General features: G+C 34.1%; 1 protein-coding gene across 2 annotated transcripts in view; it reads right to left on the bottom strand.

Moving 5' to 3' along the window:
- Nucleotides 1-982: 982 nt before the first annotated feature.
- The window catches only part of PDCD10 (programmed cell death 10), a 42802-nt gene continuing 17586 nt past the window's right edge, over nt 983-26198 (bottom strand). For both annotated transcript variants that reach the window (XM_034998471.1, XM_034998480.1), the window contains 7 exons: nt 25214-25424; nt 16426-16479; nt 11333-11450; nt 10554-10680; nt 4766-4844; nt 4391-4473; nt 983-1613 (listed from right to left, as the gene is read on the bottom strand). In XM_034998471.1, the coding sequence (XP_034854362.1) occupies nt 1532-1613; nt 4391-4473; nt 4766-4844; nt 10554-10680; nt 11333-11450; nt 16426-16479; nt 25214-25309 (639 nt within the window). In that variant the 5' untranslated portion in view covers nt 25310-25424 and the 3' untranslated portion in view covers nt 983-1531. The remainder of the gene's footprint in view (nt 1614-4390; nt 4474-4765; nt 4845-10553; nt 10681-11332; nt 11451-16425; nt 16480-25213; nt 25425-26198) is intronic.

The raw sequence follows: 26198 nt of genomic DNA on the forward strand, positions 1-26198 counted from the left end.
TCATAAAAACAGATGACTTGGGGAATGGCTGGTTAACTGGTGAGTTCTGTTAAAGAGGTCAAGACAATTGGAGGGAAGATAGTATTAGTCTGTATTAGAAAAATTTGCTGCTCAGAAAAAGATAAAACAGTGTATTTTTTCTTCATATAGTCACAAGTCTATTTTGCAAACAACCATCTATTTCCAAGAATGAATAATTTATATAAAAAATAAACTGTATTAAAATCACCAATTCCATTTGTTTTACCAGCTGTGTATTTTGAAAAAAAAAAAAAAAAAAAAATCAACTCAGCAAAATGTCCATAAATTATGAGATTTCACCCAATTGTCTATTTTTTTTTTTTTTTTGCTTCTTTCCATATATTTCCTGTTCACATCTAATAGGACAATTTCCTTTTATACTGCCATTGACAGTAATTCCTTAAAAATCTGTTTTTAAAAATAAAGAAAAAAGTTTAAAAATAACTAAATTGCATTATAGCAAAGAAATGTATATTGCCAAACAGAAATTTAGTTTAACATTTAAAATCTTTATAAAAGATAAACAAATCCTGATTTTCCCTTTATTTTATAATTGAAAAATGAAACCACTTAACATGATCACTTGATACATAATTTCCTTAAAACTTCTCTATGGTGAAACAAAGCTCTATATATTTAAAGAGTGTGTATAACAGTTATAACACTCATGACAATTTCAAACCAACTAGCACTGGTATAGCTTCAAATTACTATTAGTTGTGGCTATTTTTGGAAAAAAGGTACAAAGCTTATTAGGGCCCAGCATACCAGAAAACCTTAATTTTACATTGTCATAGAGTTGAAAAAGTGACATTAGAGTGTGAAGACACTATAAATTGCCATTTCTTTCTCATAAGTCTCTTAAAACAGGCTGCAAAAATATTCAGTACCTCATATATATTAACTAACAAAAATATTTCCATTGACTACCTTTTGCCCAGAGTGATTAAGGACCAAAAAATAGAATTCTTGTTGCTTTATTATCTGATAAACTGCTAGTAAGCTCCCGTTAGTTCTTTAGACATTACACCAAGTCATCTTGGTCTTCTGATCATATATATATATTCATATATATATATATATATATGTATTTTTTCAAGTAAAGAAATGTTTAACAGATGTAAACTATTTATTGAATATTTGCCACCAAATATTGTTAAATACATTATCTTGCAGCATATCGCTTTCAAGTTAAAATGTCAAACAAACACCAATATTTACAATTCTTTTAAGGAATGTTATATAATGACACATTAAGGCGTAAATTCTTTTGGCTTATAATTCTTAAAAGAATGATAATAGCAAAAGTGATGCAAAATCTTCAGTGTGAGATTATGATTAAGCTACATTTTACAAAAATATGGTGTAAGATGGCAATAATCCCATTCAACATCCTGGATTAGATCCCTTCAGGAGGGACTGATAATTTATACAGTCAAACTTTAAAATTTACAGATAAAGGCAGTCCAATACTGCCACTGAGAAATACATCTCTTAACATATACAACTTTCAGGCCACAGTTTTGAAGGTCTGAAGTATCAAGTTGGTTTGATGAATTAGTCGGTTGGCACTTATGAACACATTTATTGCCCTGTTAAAAAAAAAAAAAAAGGCATTAATTTTATCAAAAAAAAATTCATCCTTTAAAAATATTTATACTTGATGCCATCCACTAACAGTAGCAATGAAATCAATTTAGGGAAAAAAAAAAAGAGGCAAGTTAGTACTAAGGATCATGTTTTACACCAGCTTGGAATTGAATGGTCCTGCATCATTTGAAACTATCTAGGAATTACTGCCCCCTAGTGGTTCCAGCTGGCAATAAGGTGTTGGTGGGCTGCTAATGATAGGTGGCGCCTCAACAACCGGATTTCCTGAGGTTGAACAAGTAACTGGCCAAAGAGGATTCAAATGTAGTCTCCAGCTCTGGTTTCATATAAGTTACCAAAATAATATCTGTGCCAGTATTATACTCAGCCTCAAAATCTCTCCTTCAATGGACATATCTCTCTTACCTTCTTTCAAAAACAAACAAAAAACAAAACAAAAACTATGAGAATTCTAAACTACTTTTAGAATAAATCTATTAAAACAAAATAATCATGTGGTTTCAATATTTAAGAGCTGACAGTATATAAAAATTCTTAAAAATTACTTTGTGCTGCACACATTTCTCCTTATCAGCCCATCTTCATGTGACTGGAACAAAGAACTGATGCCCTAGTCCCACTGTGTGGTCTTATCAGTTTCTCAATATCATAGCTAAAACTTGTATCTTCATCCTAGACATTTCTCAAAAAAGAGGGACCAGAAATAATTAGTTGCATCAATGCAAATTCATACCCTTACTGGAAGATGGCTCAAAGAACAGGCTCTATTAACAGTTTTCAGTTTCAAGAAAACAGATACAAAACTAAAACCAAAAATAATGGCACATTATTCATATACAAATAAAGAAGCTACTGAATGAAGAAAAAGCAGAGCCTCAGTAATCCATATGAAGCGTACATAACTTCAGATTAATGAAAATTAGGCTCTAAAGGAATTTCTACCTTTCTATGTGCTTATTTCACAATAGTTCTTAATTAGAATCAGAAATAATGATCCCATCATGTAAATTATTCTTTTGATGTGTTTTGGTTATTTTGGCTTAGCAGTGGAGACCAAGAAAAAACAGATATAAGTTTATTTTCAGAACACACCTGTAAGCTTATTAAACTAAGTCATCAAGGAGCATTTCCCCTAGACTATCTGAACAGTAACAAAAATCATTAATAAAATGTACCTCAATACCTTTAATTCATAATATAAATGTAAAGAACTGTAAAGATTTCAACCTATTTGAACTGTTAAAAACAAATGAAAATTAACAGACCATTCTAATGTATTTTTATATTATAATAATATTGTAATGTTTGACATGGATATAGGGATCTTTAAACTTCAATGGTAGGATAAATGTTAGAGGTCCCTGCCAATGATACATGAAATAATCACTATTTAGATTGTTTTTCTGACCCTAAGCACTGTCAGAAAATGGTCTTGTTCACAAAATTTCTAGTATTCTACTTGAGATACAAAGAGCTCTCTATAAGGTACAATGCTACAGAAGACACGGCCCCTCCATCAGCTTATACAGTATATGTACATGTGTAAAATGTATATGTAAAAACACATAAATTTTTTGGTTTTCTGGAGTGTTCTATAGATAACTGTATGCCTAAACTTAAAAACAACATCCAATTTACCTTTTTAGTATACTACTTATCTTACAGAACAACAGTGAAAGCCTCCCTCCTTCCAGAATGGGTCACAACCTTTGTAGTACTTCTAAATCACCTGGAACACTTTTTATAAAAGACTTATTAAATCCTGGTCCCACTCCAAGCTACCTGAATCAGAACCCCTGAAGCTGGGACCAAAGCACTGGAATTTTAAAAAACTGAACCAAAGCGATTCTAATATGCAAATGGGATTGAGAACCATTGCTTTAACTTTCAGTTCTCAACAGACCTGGCAGTATCAGTATTATCTGAAAACTTCTTAGAAATGCAAATTCTTTGGGCACCTGGGTGGCTCTGTTGGTTGAGTATCCTGACTCTTGATTTTGGCTCAGGTCATGATCTCAGGGTCGTGAGATCCAGCCCCGAAATGAGTTCCACAGGCAGTTTGCGTGAGATTCCTTCCCTCTGCCCCTCCCCCAGTTCGCATGTTCTCTCTCCCTCTTTCAAATTAAAAAAAAGAGAAATGCAAATTCTTGGGTCCACCCTAGACCTATAGAATGGAGGGAGGGGAACTCCAAAAGCAATTACATTTACATGTATAAGCCCTCCAGGTGATTCTGATGATCCTAAAGTTTGAGAACCACAGCTTCAGGGGCTGGTGAAGTAGGCTAGTAAGCCAAATCTCACTTCCCATGTTTCTGTACAGCCTGCAGGCTAAGAATACTTTCATATTTTTAAATGACCAAAAAAAAGGAGTATTATGTAACAGGTGAAAATAAAATAAAATTCAAATTTCAGTGTCTATAAATCAAGTTTTATTAGAACACGGCCATAATGCTACTTGTTTCCATACTATGACTGCTTTTGCACCACAACACCACAGCAGAGGTGAAGTAGGTAGTTCTGACAAGCCCACCTATAGGTGGACCCGAAATATTTGCCATGAGGCCTATTTCAGAAAAATTCTGCCAACTTCTGCTCTAGACTAGTTATGGCTAGATTATCAACCAACAGTCTATCTTAGTTACTAGCTAACTTGAGTATGAACAATATAGTAAAAGGGCTTAATTTATACGGTTTTAGTATTGTATAAAACCACATAATTTAATTTTTTTAAAAAAGGATAATAAATGACACTACTTACTTGCCATCTTTAAAATAGGTTTTCAGAGTATCACTGAAGCTTTTGGAGTACTTTACAAATTCTTTCTTTTGGTGTTCAAGTGCCTACAGACATCAAACAGAGTAAGAAAAAAATATTAAATAAGAAAAGAGAAATAACAGAAAAGCCAAAATCAAAGACAAGAGATTATATAGAATATAGGATGGACTTTATATATTACAAATTGGAATTTTTAGAAGTATTTACTTAAACATATTTTAATTCAAGGACAAAACCAGTGGTTAATGATACAAAACTATTTTCAATAATCAAACCATCTTAGTATTTAATTCAATAAAACTAAGTGTAAATCAACATCTAGGGTGGCAGCTTATATAAGGCTTCTACTAAACTTACCCTGCGGTTCTGGTACTGATACTTCTTGAAGACATTATTCACTGTATCAAGAAGTTCTTTTATTGCACTAGCTATATCCCTGTTGGATAAGGAAAAAAGAATCTTAAAATCAGTTATATTTGGAAGAGGGGTGTGTTATTTTATATATATATAGATAGATATGGGTATATATATCTATAGATATATATATATAAATATATATCTATAGATATATATATATTTTTTAAGGATTACTAATCACACTGTAATTATCACATTAACACTGCATCAAGCCCAAACATCTGACTTGTTGGTTGGATGGATTTTAGCCTGTACCCTTTTATGATCCTGACTTCTCTTGCAGGCTGACCAAACGTTCTATAACTAATTTCAATCTTCCCAAATCAGTAACATTTCACTCAGCACTACTTACTCAAATGTATTATAAGAATTACCTCTGCTTCTCATCTTTTCCAGTTATGATTTTTCCTTCCTTTGATGAATTCAAGCTAGTATATTCTCTACATTTGCTATGTCATGAACAATTACATAAAATTTTACTATTACGTGTACCACACTTCTGTATTTATCAGCACTTCAAGTTACATACCTACATAGCTCTTCTAAGACACATCTACCTTCTAACAACTGCCTATACCCCTCTTCCAAAAACTTTGCTATCATTATTTCCTTTGGAAAATATATTTAAATTCCTGAGAGAGACAGTATCAGAATATTTTTCTACCTTAACCTTTCAGCAATTATCCTTGGACTATATATGCATCAACACCTTCCTCCCCTTTTAAGCAGATAAAGAGAAGAAATCAATAGTTCTCATGAGTTGACTGTTCTTCCTATCCATTAACCATTTTTTTTTCCTAAACTTTTCTTGTCTTTTCTATCTATGCTTTTTTCAACTTTCATCTTCTAACTGCATAACAATTTTTTTTTTGCCAAACTGAACTTAAACTTCTGCTGTGCAAATGCAATGCAAGTGTGAAGATATGAATTATTAGGACATAAATCTAAACCATCCCAAACATCTTTCATTACTTTTTAATCACAAATGTCAGATTTCAGCTATTTCATACCTAAAACATTTCAGCTTTACTAAAGAAAAAAAACACAAAAAGCTCTGTATCCAGATTATATGTGTGTGTTTCACAGCATTTTCCTAGTAAATAAGCATGTAGGATTTCTAAGAATTACAAGTATACAGTATTTGAGTACAAAAAAAGTACGTTAGCCTATTCGAAATAGTAGTGATATTTGTATTAAATACTTTAATAAATAATTACTTATTACCTCCTGTATGTCAAACACTGGTATTGGGCTGAAAATTAAAATATTAGATTCAAATAGGACAATGAATGAATACCTGGAAATGGTTTCTGTCCACTCATTTTTTTTTTTTTCTCTTTTTGCCTCTAGTTTAGGAATAGCAGTTTTAACTTACATAACTGTTCCTTTCATTTATGGTTTCAAGTAAGTTGACTCCTGTATTGCTGTTATGTGCGTAAACCACTGCTTAATAAAATGTCATATGACCATGACATGAGAAAAATTACAATTTCAACAAATATTTGGAAGTTACTTCAAACCCACAATGAGCCCATTTAAAGCAGAACATAATGAAGCAAACTACAGTGATCAAACACTGAGGTGTTTATACACAACTACTTTGTAGAATACTTTAATATTCTGCTTTAAAAGGGGGAATTATAAAAATGTGCTTTCAGGGCTAATCGACAAGATGAACATATGCTCCATATACAATGATAATGGCTAGATTCCATAGGTCAAACGAGCAGTGAGTTCTCACTCACCTGTAAGGAAAAAAAAAAAGGGTTTTCTGAAAGGTACCACAGACTTACTAATGAGTATTGGGAATCTGTACTTTAAAAGAAAACTTAAAAAATAAGCCCCCCAGGTGATTCTGCTGATGAACCAAATGTGGAAACCCGTGTTTGGAAACCTAGAGCCTAGAACTAAGGTTTGATATATCACTAGCCACAGAACTTTATAAAGAACTCTATAGAATGACCCAGGCTGTTTATCCCCAGGCCTGGCCTTCTCTAAAAACAATCTGTGGCAATTTATATCAAATATTACATCATCTGTATGTACACAGAACGGTATTTTCATTTAAGGTGCTAGGGTTTGCACCAGGGAAGCTAAATTATATTAGTAACTAAGGGTTTGTTTCCTACAAGAGAAAATAATCAGCACTAAAAAATACTTCAGACAATTAAACAGATCAAGAATTAAAGAAAATAACTACAGTGTAATTACAAACAGTCTGGAATTAAGTGATTCTCTGACAAGGGACATATAGTAGGACAGAATTTTAGCAGTTTGCAGCTTTTAGTGAGGCAACTTTGGGGAAACATACACTCAAAAGAGAAGACGACAGGCATCAGAGGAACTATAAACATACATCTTATAAAAAAATTGCAATAGTAGACTTTCTAATCATGTAACTCAAATTTATATAACATATTTATGTGAACATTCTAAAGGAAGAAAATTCCTATGCTGTGTGTTTAGTTAGGTCTAGACTGGACATCTCTGGAAAAGCTACTCTGCAGCCATCAGGAAAACCAAACTCTGGTGAATTTTAGCGCATGAATATGCAAATACATAGTAAACAGATAAATGCATGGCTTTCTGGTTTATTAAGTCACAAGTCTCTACTAGTCATTAGAATGTATCAGACCTAAAAAAAACCCTATGCAATTAAATTTATTAAATATTTGCATAAGCTTAAATGTAGTCAAACAGAAACATTCATTAATCAAAAGAACTTTTTTTTTTTTTTTAAGATTTTATTTATTTATTTGACAGAGACCGCTAGAGAGGGAACACAAGCAGGGCGAGTGGGAGAGGGAGAAGCAGGCTTCCTGCGGAGCAGGGAGCCCGATGTGGGGCTCGATCCCAGGACCCTGAGATCATGACCTGAGCTGAAGGCAGCCGCTTAACGACTGAGCCACCCAGGCGCCCCTCAAAAGAACTTTTAAGATATTTATTTGCTGGATCATTTTTCCTAATCAATCCCACAGAGAAAAGTGGGGGAAAAATACCCTTATTTCACAAAGCTAGTATGTGCTGTGAGCACATACTGGGTTCTGTGTGAGCCACTTTATGTATGTTTGTGTATGTCCTTTCTCTCAATTCTTAAAACTGTTACCCTCATCTTTATAGGCAGAAACTAGAAAAACAGAAGCTAAGCAACTTATCCAAGGTCACACAGCTAAATGTGGAAATGGAAATTCAAACCTAGGTCTGCTAACATACACACAAATACCTGGATATTTGTTAGCTGATGGGAATCTTCCTTCTACTTAATATAACCTATGAAATCACATATAGTACTTGGATAGTAAGTATCTTATACATGTTTCTTGAAAATACTGCTAAAATAAATGAAGAAGATAATTACCTTAAGTATGAAAAAGTAAAATATTTTAAAGAAAAAACAGTAACTGCACAGTACGTTGTGCCTGAAGGATAAGCCATTTTTTATTTTGGTGCAATTTTATCCACTAATTTGTTAAACAACTAACCATGGAGACAATATGTATCAAAATGTGTGAGTATATATCTGTGATACAAATAATCACACCTTACCTATCTATGTTAATTTATACATGGTCTCATATATTATCAACAAACTTTCCAGGGCCAATTATACCTCCTAAAATGGTTAAGAAATAAATTTTAATTGCCAATACTCTTAATTCAGTTGTGCGGAGTACACTCCAGAAAACAGAACTGAAATATTACTACTGCCCCATAAATGAGAGAAAAGCCCTTAATTCAGCCTCTGTCAATGACTATGGATAAGATTCTTAGGCTCCTGACCTCAACTTCCCTATGATTAAAATGTGGCTGTTTATACAGTGTTTTTCAAATATATCTCTCTTAAAGCCACAATGGGTTTAGCAGAGATGCCTTGGGGACTCCCTCAAAGGGGTAAGATGGTGTCAAAGTAGCAGGATGAGGGCTCTGGGCCTACCACACCTACCCCAGCTTCAACCACAACATTCTTCTCTCTCTTACCTACTGGCATTCTATATTAAGATATCCTTTATCACACCTCTTCCAGATAGCTAAAACTTTTTTCAATTACCAAGTTAGACCAGCATTATTCATCTCAGATTGGGAAGCAGCAGAGAAGACAATGGAGTGCATCTGCCTGGGTTCGAACCCAGATCTATCAGTTTACCAGCTCTGTGACCTTGGAAAAGTTACTTAATTTCTTCACCTGTTATAGCAGTGTTATAATAAGTTAATATATGTAAAATGCTTAAAAGAGCACTGAGAACGTAATTCTAATAAGTGACTACTATTATTAAGATGGCACTGATTCAATAAACCTCTCCTTCAATGACCCGAGGCAAAATTTGCTGAAAATATTATTTTTAAAATGTCAGATCTTCATAGAAATGCCCCACAGATCATAATCAAATATATGATCATCAAAACAAATTAAAATTTTATTAAAGTATTTGAAAATTCTAAAAATAAGTTGCTTAAACAACTGTGCTTCACGTAACTGGCAATTTATCCTTTTATGAGCTAAACAAGTTTACTTTATATTAGACTAAAAATAAAAAACCATTAAAACAGTTGACTATCTTCCTTTTTCACACATTAAAAATAGTTAAAGGAAGTTGAGGCTTTCCTATAAAGGTAAAATATTTACCTCAGGATTTGTTCCCTGTGACATGAATTTTAGCTAGGCAATGAAAAATCTTTTTCATATTTTCAGGTTCTCAATTAGAAGACCCAAAAGAGACTCCTTAATAGCTGGGTTGCGTACCCATCATAAACCACTACTTTCTAAGATGGGATACTCTGCCCCCTATACCACTCAAAATAGGTGCCCAAACTAGCTAAAATAACATTTTGCAGTGGGAATTACAAAAAAATACTGTTTCCAAGAGATGAATGTTAATATTTACTACAAGCGAACCTCTTTCCATTCTTTCAAGATACGAAGTATGATGATGCGGCCTCTTTCAGAAAACAACAACAAAACCTGTGCTAAATCCTTCCTTTTCAGCAATTTTTACTTGTGGTTTCACCAAAAGGTTGCATTGATAGTGCAGCTCTAATTATTCCCAATTTTCTTCATAGTATATCCAGTGGGGCTGAAGAAAATTGAAACTGTTTACTCATCCAGAAATTATGTTTGGATTTTCCCCTGATTCTCCCACCCTCTTAACCCCTGAGGAGAGTGCCCCTGGTTTGAGAGCCACTGCTCAAGGATGACCCATCTTGCTGCTGCTCACCAGTCAGCCTTCTGGCCCCAAGCGTAATCTCGGTCTTATTTAACCTGTATCCCCCAAAGGTAAGGATTTGGAGGTTTACAATTTGGCCAATACTTAAAAATGCTATTCAAGCCTAAGAGTATATTACTTATTCTAATAACTTATGCCATTTCTGCAACAAAAACAATACTGGTATCCTTTGTTACCAATACTATAATTTATCCAACTTCCCTATTTACTTTAATCTGACATTTACATTTTTGCATTATTTTTTGTAGTTCTAACTACATTCCAATTTATGTACATTTCATTCACTGTTTTTATATGAACATTCTAAAAAATTTTATCATACTCTAAAGCCAAATACCACAGCTTAGGAGTTAATAATCAAAAGGCAGCATTTAAAAATTTCAAGTCTGATTTCAAATTAAAATTTCCATTTAGTATTAATGTCGTACCAAAATAAAACACCTAGAATGAGTGGTTCCTTTGAAGTACTTTCAAGAAAAGAAGAACCAAAGCCAAAAGTTGCTTACTTGATTGTCTGCAGAAACCTCACTCTGTCATTGATCTCATCTGGGATCTTACTGAGAATTTGCTTAAGTGCTCGTGCCTTTTCATTTAGGTCCTGGAATTCTGGCTCTGGTCGTTCAATCATATACTCTGATAAAATAAATACATAAAAAAAACCATCATGCAACTCTCTGCCAAATTCAGGTCTACGAATTCCGAATGTTGGTTAAAGAGGTGGAGGAAAAAGAGACAGGGAAAGGAAAGGAAAGACAAGGTTGCAAGGCAGAATTCATTAAAGTTCAACTTAGTTCAGAAATAATATTATGGCTCTTCCCAAGTAAAGGATCAAAAGATGAAAGACTAAACATTTTCAATTTGGGATAAATGGAAATTCAGTGAAATCTTAAACAAACAAACAAATAAATAAAAGACAGGCTCAATCAAATTTACCAGGCCTCTGAAGCTGTATTTCATAAGGAAACCTTAACGTAATGACATTCATAACAAATATAATGACAATATGTATCTGTCAAGGGGGAAGAAGAGCTTAATAACCAACATCTATATTGAATATGTAATGAGTTCATGATATCAAAACCCAAACAACCTACTAATATCTTCAGCACATTCTTGAAATCTCACTTAAAAACACACAATAATTTATATAGATGTCTGCCCCATTATCATCACAATAATAACAATAACAGTAAGAAAAGGGAGGGGCAGAAGACCCATCTGTCAAATAAAGACTTGGAGGAAGTGCTTTTCAACAACTGTAAGAAAATTAAATAAGACTGACTACCTTCTACATCATCAGCTGCCATTCGAAGAAGGGACTCTGTGAAGTTAACTTCTACACTTTTTTTCTCTAAAATTTTCATAATGATGTCTTGTGTAAGTCCTGGATTTTCTTTTTCAGCCTATAAAAAAGAGAAAGCTATTTTTAAAATACAGAAGCTTAATCAGCATTTTAAAGTCAAAACTTAATTGTTTAGAACCTGCTGGGAACCTCTTAGAGTAATCAACTTATGACAGCAGAAATATTTATAAAGTAGGTGTGGTGATAGCATTCACTTATGTTTTGTCAGAGCTTATGCATCGGTGACTTATTACAGCCATGGTCCCATTTGCCATTTGAACATAAAGTACTTAACATTTCCTATTTCTCCTCTACATTCACTTGCAATTAAACCAGTAACAAAAATAGAAATAAAGATTTTTATATATTTTGGTAATCCATCAATTACTCTGTTCAGTAGTTTAAATATACTAAGGACTTTTAGCTTTTTTTCATTAGCTAATATTTCAACTTGAGGATCAAGCTGTAATTCATCTTACCAGTACTTTGCAGATTCTTTTAAATGAACAGAATGTCAAGAAAAACAAAAATGAAACAAAAAGACAGGATTTCTTTTGCAGGTTTTATTTAAGCCATATAATCCTTTACTTTTCCATGTAATAATTTTCATTTCCTATTTTATTTCTGTAGCAAGAATATTTCCTTTTGTAGCAAGAATATTTGTAGCAAGAATAATTTACAGAACATCATTTAATCCTTTTGCTACCTCCTGAGCTTGTTTCACTGATGAGTTTGCATTACTTCTACGTTACTTACACTCACTAGGACACTAAAATCTTCTAGCCATCTCAAGACTGAACACAGAAGGGCACCTGGGTGGCTCCAGACGGTTAAGCGTCTGCCTTCAGCTCAGGTCATGATCCCAGCGTCCTGGGATCAAGCCCCGCATCGGGCTCCCTGCTCAGCTGGAAGCCTGCTTCTCCCTCTCTTACTCCCCCTGCTTGTGTTCCCTCTCTCTCTGTCTCTATGTCAAATAAATAAAATTAAAAAAAAAAAAAAAATCTTAAAAAAAAAAAAAAAGACTGAACACAGAAAGTTATGAGTTTATCATAGTTAATTTTCAGATTTGGGTTTTCCCCAGTAATTCTGTCCCATTTTATTATTTTTAAAAATTTTGTATTGACACTCTAAGTTTGTTTCTTTTAGGATGCCTGCCAGTTTTAATCATTATGCTGATGATTTCCTATCTTTTTTGCCCAATATTAAACAGCAAATAGAAACACAATTTATGATCCTAATCAGACAGCAATCTATTTGCTTCCATATGTGTCAAGCACATTTAACCTCTGCCTTTTCAATTCCATTCTGGTATCACTGCAGATCCAGTTTCTTCCTGTTCCTACTGCTCTGTCCATTAAAGTATCTTGTTTCTCATTAGGCTTCAAGTATCAGAAACTGAAAGGTTTCGGAATGGAATGGGAAAAGAAAATATTCACGTTTATCTCAATCCTGGGATCATTTTAACTGCTGTCATATGCTATTCAAGGAAATCATTTTGATAGATGATTAATAACAATAAAGTGTATCCTACTGAATTCCATTTCCTTTATAACCTGTTTTGATTTTTCCTTCCATGAATATATTTAAGATAGAATCTATTTTTAAAAAACAAGGGTTACCTTTAAAGGAAAAGTTGTACAAACATGGGCTAAGATGGTGTCAACATTATTAATTTGGTGACCTGCCACAAAACTATATACACTATTTAGATAAGTCAGCATTTGATAAAGTGGTTTATCTTCTTTCTCTAAGTAGCATTAAATTACCTATATAATGCATCATCTTACGAGGCAGGGGAGTACTCTCCATGTGCTTACAGAATATGCCAGCAGAACAATAATCTCTCTCTGATTAAGTTATAATAAACTGCCACAGTCATTAAATGCTGAAAGCCTGAGAATAAAGTTTTCAACACCAAGTTGTGTGGAGCCCCAAACTGCCAAAACCAGAGCATTCTAGAAATCTTACAGAGGTCTCTAACTTTCTCAGTTCACAAGTGTTCTTAGGGCTAAGAAAATAGTGGCTATGTAGTAGTTAGGTTCAAATAACCTCGTAAGTACTCGTGTCCTAACTCTTAAGAACCTAGCAGGTTCTAAAAATACACAAATTGAAAGAAAAACATTTTATTTCATTCTTAAATAACCATGATTACTTATTAATGAGATGCATTCACCTGTTGGGCACTACACAATTTCTCAAATGTTGGAATTAGACTGGATCCTACAATCCTCATTTCCTATTGGGACACTGATTTTCTTGTAGTACTTACTTTTTATCACAGAAATGGCCAAAATTCCAACTTTACAAAAATATGACATCACTGCAAGGAATGTAGCCCGATCTAGTATGTTGAAATTGCAAACTACCTCAAGCTAGCATAGTTCACACAGTGTCAGATGTTTAGTATCACTGTGTTCCTTTAAAGTTTTAAAATAACTCATAGCACTCTTCTGAGTTTGCTGTGGGGCCCCAGGGTGCCTCAGTACCTAGCTCAGGAACAACCGTCTTAGTATCTTCTGGCTGAAATCCTTAAGCTACTTACTTTTCATTTTAAAAGCCTGAAATTTACCCAATGTCTCTGACTGACAAAATAAATAGATCTGTGCTTAAATCGGAGACTTTTAACTACCTATACCTTCAGGTTTTCTCCCAGAATTACAACCTTGAATTCTGTGGGGATCCAATTTTTATGAAGAATCCCACTATGAAAGAAAACTATCCCCAAAGGCAGTAACATCCACTCTCATGATTCAGTGATTCTCAACAGCACAACCTATCAGAACTTTCCACAGGAGAAAAGAATCAAAGAGAATAGACATCTTAAAAGATAATATTCATTAGTATTTTATCTTGGGGAAAACAATTTTAATCCCTTTTCTCGTGATAATAAAAATATCAAACCTTGATAAATGACACTTGTGGTCAAATAACTGGAAATATGGACATATATTTTGGGAATATTAATAGGGATATATGGGTGGGTGAGGCATTTATTTTTTTATTTTTTGAGAACGAGAGAAAGTACGGGGAGGGGGGGAGAAGCAGAGGGAGAGGGAGAAGAAGACTCCCCACTGAGCAGGGAGCCCCATGCAAGGCTCGATCCCAGGACCCCGGGATCATGACCTGAGCCAAAGGCAGATGCTTAACCGACTGGGCCACCCAGGCGCTCCTGGGTGAGACTCTTAAATTTTTCAAATAAGTTGTAGTTTTAAAAACACAAAAATCTTCATCTTCTTAATGCATACCCTTTTAATTCCATTTGAAATTTAACAAATTAAATATGATAATAAAAATCAATCAATGCAAAACTGACTAATTTATTTTCCTCTCAAATAACTTCCACTTTGCCCAATTAACAATGAGTGCCATGGATAATAAAATTTATCCATATGTTAAACCAGATCTATCAAAGCACATACTTTAAACATACTATTTGCTTTTAAAATGTACTTTAGTGTTAAAACATCAGATTATATGTAAGGATATTTGTAAGAAAAAGCTTAATGAAATTTGTTATTTTATCTCTTTTAGAAATGACATTGAAGATACCATCTACTACTTCAGACAGAGTCCTCCTTATGACGATCCACAGGAGAAATTTCTCTCTGTTCTTGCTATCAGAAAAGCTAAAAAACTGACTTTTCCTTATCAATACTATATTGTGCAATAGGTCGCCTTTCCTTCCTTTCTTTGGCCACAAAGAAAATAGCAAGTTAGTTTAAAACAGTTTCCATCATGCCTCCCTAATAACCAAATATGCCATTCCAGAGCCACACTGAAGCTCAAAGAAAAAAGAAAAAAAAAAAAAAAAATTGATGATATTGCTTCATTCCTTCTCTTCATTAACCCACTGATTTGTCAGAACATATTTTAATTAAGCTACTATGTATGAATACACAAGCACTGCATTTTAGAGTATTAATAACATCAAAATAGCTCTAATATAATATATACAATGTAAATTCTTGTGATGAAGAGAGATGTCTAGTGACAGTATCTATCCTAGCAGTTAAGAGTGGTATCAATAAACAATCTTTGCCATAAAAAGAACTTAAGCTTGATGGATTTATAGTTCTAATCCAATAAAACTTAACTATAAATTTATTCTAGATTTAAACATTAAAATACCTGAAATAGAAGTTATTTTAGATATTAATGGGAACAAACACACAATAAGTAAATAATATTGAAGTTTTGGGTACCCTGATATGTACTGGGAAAGGAAGGGGGATGGATAAAGTTTTACATGAAAGAATACACCTAATATATAGAATAGGACTGTCTAATAGAAATATAACGTAAGCAACAAATATCATTCATTGTAATTTTAAATTTTCTAATGGCCATGTTACAAAATAAGAAATAAGTGAAATCATTTTAAAAGTACATCCAAAATATTATCATTTCAACATATAATTAATATAAAATACTTATTACTGAGTTATTTTACATTCTTTTTCTTATACTAAGTATTCAAAATCTGGTGTGTATTTTACACTTGGAGTACAACTCAATTTGAACTAGCAACATGTGGCTAGTATTTATCAAACAGTGCAGGTCTAGAGACAACAAAAAAGTTCACTCTGACAGAGTGACTTAGATGTATGTTTGTAAGGTACCCTTAATCTGACCCACACACAGGTCTTGTTTTCCCATCAAAAATACTGTTTTATACTTATGTTCTATAATTAAGCAATATGAAGAACATCTTTTTGAGTTATAACTTTACAAAAATTTTTATCAAGTCAAATAACAGAAAAATAAATTAAAAAATATACTCTAAAGCTAAAGAGAAAAGACTCCAAAGAAGTCAGTTTCCAAAACAAAGTATGACAAAAAGATGATTGCTAAGGAAACAGCATTTGTTTCAATTCACTTTTGGGAAAGGTTTTAAGCTTTACAGAGTACACTAAAACAGACGTGAGACAGCTGAAGAGGTTTTCACTAAAAGGAAATAAAGTGGCAATTATCACATGGTATTCAGATTTACATACAACATACATTTTAATCATCATAACAAATTATTTGCACCTCACCTTAATGAAAGCTGCTCTCAGTGTCTGAGCTGCTGACAGGTTTACTCGTTCTAGCTGCAATATAAATTTTAAATCACTATTAATATCAATTTCCTCAGAAAAAGCACATTTCTGATATTCCATTCTACAGTAATAACACTGATAAATCCATCATTTGATCAACAAATGACTGTGACCTTTAGGAAACAAATCCAGTATGTGTAGAATGAGGGTAAACTTTTGTACTTAGATAGTTAAATACATCTTTCTAAAACAAGGGATAGTAACCTGGCTTCAGATTTTTAGCCTCATCACTACTGGTCAAGATGGGAACAAACACAAGATGGGAACAAGTTCAGGAAAGCTCTTCAGATACACTTGCTATTTATTCTAAATTACCTTAATTCTTGAAATACACAGGTCATCTAAAATTTTCATTAGAAACCATAAGAAATTAAAGGATGTATGAGTTCTTCATTCTTTTTCTTTTTAAAAACAAAACACACTCTACCTTAAAAGTAGATTTAAGATAAGCACAGAATGCAAAATAATATCAAGTCCCTATAGAAAGAATAAACATATTTACTTCAATTACTGAAAATAAGGTTCGAGATCAACTCTCAATGCTCTGTTGCAAGTATATGGCAAATGTGGTGTGCACTGAATAGAAAATGACCAACACCAAGAAAACATCTATTATTTAAGATTTTTTGTATTTATTACCTTACTCCTTTTTAATTATTTTACAATCCCTCAGCCAGGGATTAAGTTGAGATTAGTCTATTCTATTAATTAGCAAACAGCACTGACAAAAGGTTTGATACTAAATAAAGACTGTGGATCATCTGTCCTCTATGTTATCTAGATTAAAAAAAGGTTACCTAAAATACTGAACCAAAAGTTCAATCCCAAAGCTTTTAATTTTAATATCAAATATGTGAGGTTTACAATTTTGAAAGACACATGTCCTTATTATACACTTTACAGAATTCATTTTTCAGTGAGCAAAAAAAAAAAAAAAAAAATTCCATAAAAATAATGCCATTTGTTGAAAAGTTAACTGCTAGGCTTAAAACAACTACCTTCAGTTAAATTCCTATTTTTTTAGTCCCTAAAGATTGGGCCAATTAACTCAATAAAGCTCAATGTATATATTTTTTATTGGGGACAATATTAAATGTTCAAAAACAATGTTAACTTTTATAGGATTCTTATGCAAGTGGAATCTTTTTACAAAAATCTTAGGAACATATCATATCTTGCAATAAATATTCCTTTCAATCCCTCGAGGAAATAAATGTAAGTTTTCCTTTATAAACAACATATATACACATACACATATCTAAGGAATGGCCTACACTTTATTAAATCAATTTATTTTCTAAACAAGACAGAAATGCCAAGAACCTTATCTCCCTACAAGTTACGCACCTTCAGCAAAAAAGCAACAAAATGTGCCAAGATAAACACTTTATCTCCAAAAATAAGTAAAAGGCCATTTAACTCAGTTTTTTACTTGGCTTCTACAAATCCAGTAAAATCTAACATTGCCTTAGTAGATAAAAGGGAAAACACAAGAGGACAAGGTAGGCAAATACAGCAAAAAAGCAACTATGTAAGTTTATAAAATTAATGAAAATATGCTGCCACAAATGAAAAATTCTCTTCTTCCATGGAATTCATTTAATTGTAATGAATCCTATTTAAGATTAAAATAATAATACAGCTCTTCTGATCTCAAGTTCTTGTTGTGTAAGGGAAGGAGAGGCAGAGAGACAGGATGAATGTTTCCAGTCTGATAGGAACCATTTCCTTATTTGGGCTTACACCACACTCCGACCTCTTTCATGAAGTCAAAGGTCTGAGTCAGATGTGTACCTTCAAGTATCTGCATCATTAACTCATTCTGTACTGCCCTGGCTGGTGTGTGAAAGGGTCAAGGCAAATAAAGGAGGCCCAGAATAGTCTGTGAAGAACTAATAAAATTAGCCAAGATAGACATCAGATTTCTAGATTAAGTTTACATATATGTGTCTTAGAAAAGAAAGGGAAAGGTCAGGCATATACTAAATCAAATCTGTGAGCTGTGAAGCACCTCAAACAGAACTCTGCAGGGAGTCATTTTGGGATACATTATATACCCACATATCTTGCAGTAAACCCACTAGGCTTCATTACTCATATGATATCCCCACTACCCAGGAAGTACCAGGCATACAGGCACCTATCTACTTTTTGAATTGAACTTAATCTCTCAACCATAAATTTATCTAAATTGTTCTTCAATCTACTTATAATTTGCAGCCTGTAATACTTAGCAAGATATGTTTTTATCTTCCCTAATAAAAAGTGCTTCCCCTTTAGATCTTTCATTTGTGATAGATGATTTGATGATAAAATCACGTTCACCTTACCTTTCATGACAGTATAAGGTTCTGGCAGTATCCTAATAACAGTTATCATTTACTTAGCACCTATAATGAATTTTGTTATGTATTTTCATAGAGAGTATCTCATCCTCACAATCTGTAACTAGCTATCATCATCTCTATTTTACAGAGGCAGAAATTCAGTTTGCATAAATTTATCCAATATTCAAGAGCTAGTGCATACAGAGGCAGGATTCATAACAAATCTGTCTGCCTCTAAAACCTGTGCACAAGCCACTTAATGCTACCCTGCCTCCCTGAATTCACCCTTCCCACACTGGCATCCACTCTCTCACTGAATCTCTTCAACTACTGAAGAACTAACAAATGCCTGAGTTTCTCCCATGTGTAAGAAAGTCAGTGTGAGAGATAAAAGAAATAGATTATAGTCCTGGAACCCCAAAAGATCAATTTAAGTAAGCAGCTACATGGAAACTAATGGGATCACTGTCAACTGAAGTAGAAAAAAAAAAAGTCTTTATGGCGGTGAAAGTTGAACTGGTCCCTGAAGAACACAGACTCTTAAAATCACCTTCCTGGTGGGGCACCTGGGTGGCTCAGTTATTAAGCGTCTGCCTTCGGCTCAGGTCATGATCCCGGGGTCCTGGGATCGAGCCCCGCATTGGGCTCCCTGCTCAGCGGGAAGCCTGCTTCTCCCTCTCCCACTCCCCCTGCTTGTGTTCCCTCTCTCGCTGTGTCTCTCTCTGTCAAATAAATAAAATCTTTAAAAAAAAATAAAATAAAATCACCTTCCTGGGCCATTTGCAAACTTACGGGTTTCTTCAGGGGTAACACATGTGGGAGTAAAGTTTTTATGTAAGTTTAGAACAGACAAGAATTTCCATTTTGTTTCCAATACTTCCACTAATTAGTCCAGTAATTTTTTTCAGCTTTTGAGGTAACAGTTGTTGGCCAGGTTATCTTTAAAGAGACAATTCAATCATTTCTTAGTAGTAATTGATTCTGAATTCAGAGGAGGAGGAGGGAACATATGATTACGCCTTGCATTAATGGATATCTGGACAAGGAGAGGCTTTCCTCGGGCCTCAGCCATCTAGGAATTCCATGTCACCAGTAAAAGAGTAAAGGGCAAAAAGAGAATAAGCACAAGAGAACAGGGCACCTAATCTCATTTCACCAAAAAGGTAAAGAAAGTACCTCCTGAAGTCCCAGCTAGAAGGAAATAATAGGCTGGGGTGGACCTAACAGCAGGGCTCTCACCCCAACCTCACGTTCTGCCTACTCTGTTTTGTGAGCTCCTCCTGTAATTTATTCTTGATAGCTTCTGAGAGCACTATTAACTACCAACTTGTCAAATTTAACTCTCTAGAATGTTTATAAAAATATTTCAAAAGCTTACACATAATTGTGATTCCATAGAGAGTGCATTTATTGCATTGGTCCCTCCATTTATTGCACTGGTCCCTCCCTCCAAAGGTATCAGCTCATTCCTATACTTTATTTTCTAGTTATCAAGCCTGTCTCTTACACCCATAAAAAAAAAAAAAATCCATTTAACTCTTTGGTTACTCAAGTTTTATAGGTCTTGCATAAAATCTTTTGAAAGTATTTTCTTTTTTTAAGGTCAAAATAATTAGGTTAGTTGGTTCTGAATTATCTACTAATTTGGCTTCCTCAAAATCAGGCATGATTTCTCCATGCTAACAACCTTCTCCCCTCCCCACAAACACTATTAATCCTATTCTTTAAAAGGAATCATACATGGCCAAGACACAAGGAAAAGGGGTGCCTGGGTGGCTCAGCTGGTTAAGCATCCAACTTGATTTTGGCTCAGGTCATGATCTCAGGGTCCTGGGATGGAGCCCCTAGCAGAGATGGGCTCCCCACTGAGCAGGGAGTCTACTTGTCCCTCTCTCTCTGACCTTCCCCCGCTCATGTGCGCACTCTCTTCCACTCTCTTTTAAATAAATAGATAAATCTTAACAAAAAAAGACACAAGAATAAAAGGTACATCTCTTATGACTCAAATGAAAATGAGGCAAGTCAGATAAAAAAAGCTAGAACATAAGTAGACAGACTCAAGAGGCCACCTATCAACTTTTGTGCTGCCATAAGAAGAGAGATGCAGTCATGTGTTTTATACATAGTAAATGTTTCCAAAATAATCCGTTTCTGGGGTTGCCAAGTTTTCCAGCAAAAAATGTAAGCAGAGCCACCTATCACAAATATGTTTCATTAAAAATTGCTTACTAGAATGTAAAACTCTAGGGAATGCTCACAATTTTATCCAGAAAATTGCACAAAGACTTCTGAATAACAGCTCTAACACTTAACTACATGCCTGGTACTATTCTCGGTACTACAATATATTAAGTCATTTATTTTACAGAGTTATGAGAAATAAGTATATTACTGTTTATCATCAGTTTATAAACAAGGTCAGAAAGATAAGACTACATAGCCTAGAGTAAGGGGCAGAGCAGTAATTCTTATGCAAGATATTAACTACGATCACCTCTGGATGGAGGGACTGCAGGTAAAACCCATGCCTTCACTATGGAGAAGTATGTTTACTATGCTCCAATTCTGGGGTTTGATTTTTTTCTTTCAATTAAAAAAAAAGGATGGTTAGGTATGTGAAGTTGGAGAAGTATTCACAGATTTCATTTGCTTATTGGAAAAAATTAAGAGTTGCATATTCTGCTGAGTTGGCTGAAATAACTGTGTTGGATGCTTCTGAATATAATATTAATTACTTATTCAGAAGTACCATTTTTGTGTGATTTATAAACAAGCATATAAACCCTTGGTGATCTAAAATTCTTAGTTGTTTGCGAAACTGTTTATTCCTATCTCAAAACACAATACATATTTCTTCAGAAATTATACTTCACCTTAAAATAATTCCTCTAAAAAGTCACAGGAAACGATGATTCATGATGTATCTTTCCCTGGAATGAAGAATTGAACTACACCTCTCTCCTCCATACACAAAGATCAGTAGAAAGTAATACAGTACATGAGAACTGACCTAAGACTTGTCATGACACTTCTATAAACTCACTATTTCATAAGGTAACCAGGAGACCTATTTCACAGTACATTTACAACACATGCAATATACTTGGACTCTGAACTCTGCAGCAGCTGATTAAATAAGAAACCTACTCCTTTCTCAGCTGTCTTGGCATAGCTTCATTAAGTTTAGCAAACATCAAACTCCCAGAATGCCATAAATAACTTTGCTTTGTGAGCTGGAGTAACAGTACTAAAATTTCCCAGATATAAGGATGCCCTACTATCTAAAAATCTGTTCTACAAGAAGACTTCCAGACTACCATTGTTACTACTATGAATGTTATGGTAAGGTGAGAATGGGTACGTTTTTTTAACTCTTCCAATACACTGTGGACAAAATTAAGTGTATCATTTAGCTCCAGAGTTAAACATTCATCCCTACTCTGGTACTACTTTCTGTAAGATTAATTTGACAATCATTTTATCTTTAAATCCGTATAGCACAGAAAAACAGAGCCAAACTAAATTCTAACTTCCCCATTAGTAGATCTGTAGAAAAATCTATGTTTGAACTATAGTTAAATCTAATGTTTAACTGACTAGGTATCTTATTTTAGATGTTACATTAATACACTGGAATGTCAGACAACAATGCTAGTATTTTATTCTTCTCAACCACACACTTCACATTTGAAGGCACAATTATTTTATTCCATTCCTAAATCAAGCCCCAGATTTCATATCTCTATCAAAAAGGAGACCTACTACCACTATTCCTAAAAGCCTGTTATTTCTGAACACTTGTTTTTGTAACGTGACAAAAATAATTTTTATAAAAAGCTTGATACCATGATGTTAGATCATAAATTTGAGAGCTAGACCCTGACAATTTGACACAGTATCTCTCAGTCTGCTACATCTAGCCATTTCATTTTCAAATTCAGTTCTAGCAATTCTTGAACCAACTATGAAACATTTGGCAACACGTTCTAATTCCAGGCCCATTAACCCACATATTTTTTAGATGTCATCTGGCAAGAATCATTGCCTTTATTTCTGGAAGAGATTTACCAGTCCATTCATAGCCTTTTTTCTTTCAAATTAATTTTTCTTACACATGAATAAATTAGAAAAGATATCTCAGTATTAATCCCAACAGTTCATTTTATCAGAATCTCATATCCTATATAACTATTTTCCAAAGCTAAGATTCAAATAAAATCCATTTTCCTTATGTAGGAAAAGATCACTCTAGTTGTTAGAAAAAAAACTTCTCTCACTCCTCTTCACTAACTAGAGGACCAAACAGCTCTGCAATGTAAATTGCCCTTCCTTCAAGTAAAGACTCAAAATAATAGATAAATACAGAAATGCCCCATACAACTTGGCCCAAAAGTCCACAGGGGTGGCTAGCTATACAGACCCAAGAAGAGGGAGCACTTCTGGGTAGAACTGCCATAATGGTTCTCGAAGTACCTGAGAAGTTAAAACACTAAACATCAACATACATTACTTAATAGTTTCAGTGACTGTCTTCTTACCTCATACCTGGTACAAGGATAATTAAATAATGTATTTGCTTAAACATCTGTTTAAGATGTTTAAGAAAATAGTTCCCTATGGTTCTTAAGAAGAGGTATAATGCCTTTTTCTTTTTCACATCCTCGGACCCTAGCAGACTACTCAGCAAATAAATGGCTGACATTTAGTAAATATTTACTAAACAGAACTTAAGCACTTGCTTCTAACAGTAACTGTAGTCTTGTAATGAATGGGTACGTATTAGAACAAAATGGTGGAACTAATTACTGGGGTGTTGGCTATACCTGCCAGAGATGGGTATTACCAGCCCTAAAAGAGTGCCTCCAATGCTTCCACAGTATTACTATAACAGGGACAGGTTTTTCAAAAGATGCCTCCTATTGCTTCCTCTTTAGTAACAAAACTTCTAAATTTCCCAACCTCCTTTGCAGGTAGGTGTAGTCATAAGACTAAGTTCTTGCCAATGAGATGTAAATGGAAGTCTTGTATAGGACTTTCAAAAACGTTACTTGAAGGAAGCTTAATTGGCTGGAAGTAACACCCCCAACTCTATTCCATTTTTTTGTGCCTTCCAGACAACAACTTAGGACATAATGAATGGAGATTCAGCAGCTACCCCACATGCTGAGGTGACCTTGATAACGCAAAGTAAGCACTAGGATACCGAGTCATAATAACACTAGCACTGGACCACTTATCGCTATAATTTTTATGCAAGAGAAATAACTTTTATCCAAGCAACTGCTTTTTTCTTTTATGATCACCAAACCTAATAACACTATTTGACAGATAGCATTTAGAATTTCAAAATGTATGTCTGAAATGGCAACTAGGTCTGTGATTTCCAAGTTGAAGAGGATGAATCACTCTCTATTGTCCCCAAGACTTAAGACCACAAATGCATCAAATACATTATTATTAAACCTAATAATGTGGGAGAAAGGGTTTTGTAATCCAGAATCTTACTCTAATATAAATACTTTACAAAAAGGAATAAACAGTCACTGGAAATGGTGAGGGTTTCCAAGTTACAGCAGCAACAATAAGGTCAATGGTGTTGACAGCTTTATAATTAGCAAAACAAAAACAGAAAGACCCTAATTAAATATACAGAAAGGCTAAGGCTGAAGCCACTGATTTGGAATCCTAGATTTTAGTTCTAGGTAATTTTATGAACACCATTTCACATATTAGGAACTCAATTCACTATTAAAAGGAGGGGCATGATTAAATTATTTCTAAGGAATTTCCAGCTCTAATTCTCTAAATTAAAAGAAAAACCGAAAATGTATTAAGTCCTAGAAAATTCCTCAAATAAAAAAGCAACTACATCTTCTCTAGATACTAAAGCAATAGTAGCTTCCATTTATCAGTAAAAATATGTTTTGTCTCTACTGACTAGAATTCATCAGGATATTTTTGTGCCTGCTCTTCTGGCTACCTAAAATGTGCTTATCCTGAACTCAACTGTCAAACCCTTACTTACCTCTTTTCGATCTTAGCATTTATGTCTCATCTTGAATGAGGCTGGTCCTGAACCCTAAAGCAGATCCCACCTGCTATTTTATTGAACATACAATTTTTCATGACTTCATAGCACTTACCACAACTTTCTATTTATATAATTACTTGCATTCTTTTATTCAATGTCTGTCTCTCCCCCTATAATGAAACCTCCAGATGGGAAGCAATATATCCAGGTTCCCCCTCCCTACTGTTTTATGTCCAGTCCTGGTACAATGCCTAACACACAGATGAAATTCATCTATGTATTTGTTATATGAAGGAACAAACAAATGAATAAATGACGCAGGCATCAAGAATTGAAGAGATCATATGAGAAATGTTTACCTACTTACCTCATTAAACACAGGATACATGACTGCATAGAGGGGCATAGAAACCATGGAAGTGGTCTCAGCTTCATTCTTCATCTCTTCCATTGTCATCCTCATTCAAAAGCCAACTACAGTAGAAAAAGCAGTGCTAAAATGCAGAGGAATCTTCATTCACTGCAGTATTTCTTTTCTCTTTTGTGATAAAAGAACAGGGCACAAAATATATACTGACCTGGTTAAAAGGAAAGAAAGAACAGAGATTTCCTCTATTAAGGGAAAACTACAAACACCAATAACTTTCTTTTCCAGTGTCTCTATCTTATGAACAGCTGATTTGTTAATGTATCTTACTTGTGAAGGTACCCCTGATCAGTAAGACATCTCTTTTCCTCCTCAGACTCAGGAATTTGCCCTTTCTTACAACTAATTTTCCCTCATTAACGAAGCTGTGATTCAAAAATCCACTCATCTTAGAGAGAGTGCTCCCTGAAGCACCATGGAATAATGATGCATCTAATTCTATCATATATACAATCAAAAAAGTTAATACAAGAAATTATCAACAAAGTGTATAATTATGACACTTATACATAACATAAAACTATAACTGTGAAATACATAAAGCATAAATGTTAATGGAGAACTGCATTAAGAATTAAGAAAAAAGGGGTGCCTGGGTAGCTCAGTTGTTAAGCGTCTGCCTTCGGCTCAGGTCATGATCCCAGGGTCCTGGGATCCAGCCCCGCATCAGGCTCCCTGCTCAGCGGGAAGCCTGCTTCTCCCTCTCCCACTCCCCGCGCTTGTGTTCCTGCTCTCGCCGTGTCTGTCTCTGTCAAATAAATAAATAAAATCTTACAAAAAAAAAAAAATTAAGAAAAAAGGTGTTTAGATTAAAATCTTTTTGCTAATAGTTCATTGATTTTGCCACCAAAAAATAACAACAAAAGCATAGCCAAGCACCAAAGATTTAAGACAAATCTTAAAACTGGGAAAATTCTATAAATTT

The sequence above is a fragment of the Mirounga leonina genome, unplaced genomic scaffold, assembly GCF_011800145.1.
Source record: "Mirounga leonina isolate KUSES-001 unplaced genomic scaffold, KU_Mleo_1.0 Mir_115, whole genome shotgun sequence".
Classification (NCBI taxonomy): domain Eukaryota; kingdom Metazoa; phylum Chordata; class Mammalia; order Carnivora; family Phocidae; genus Mirounga; species Mirounga leonina.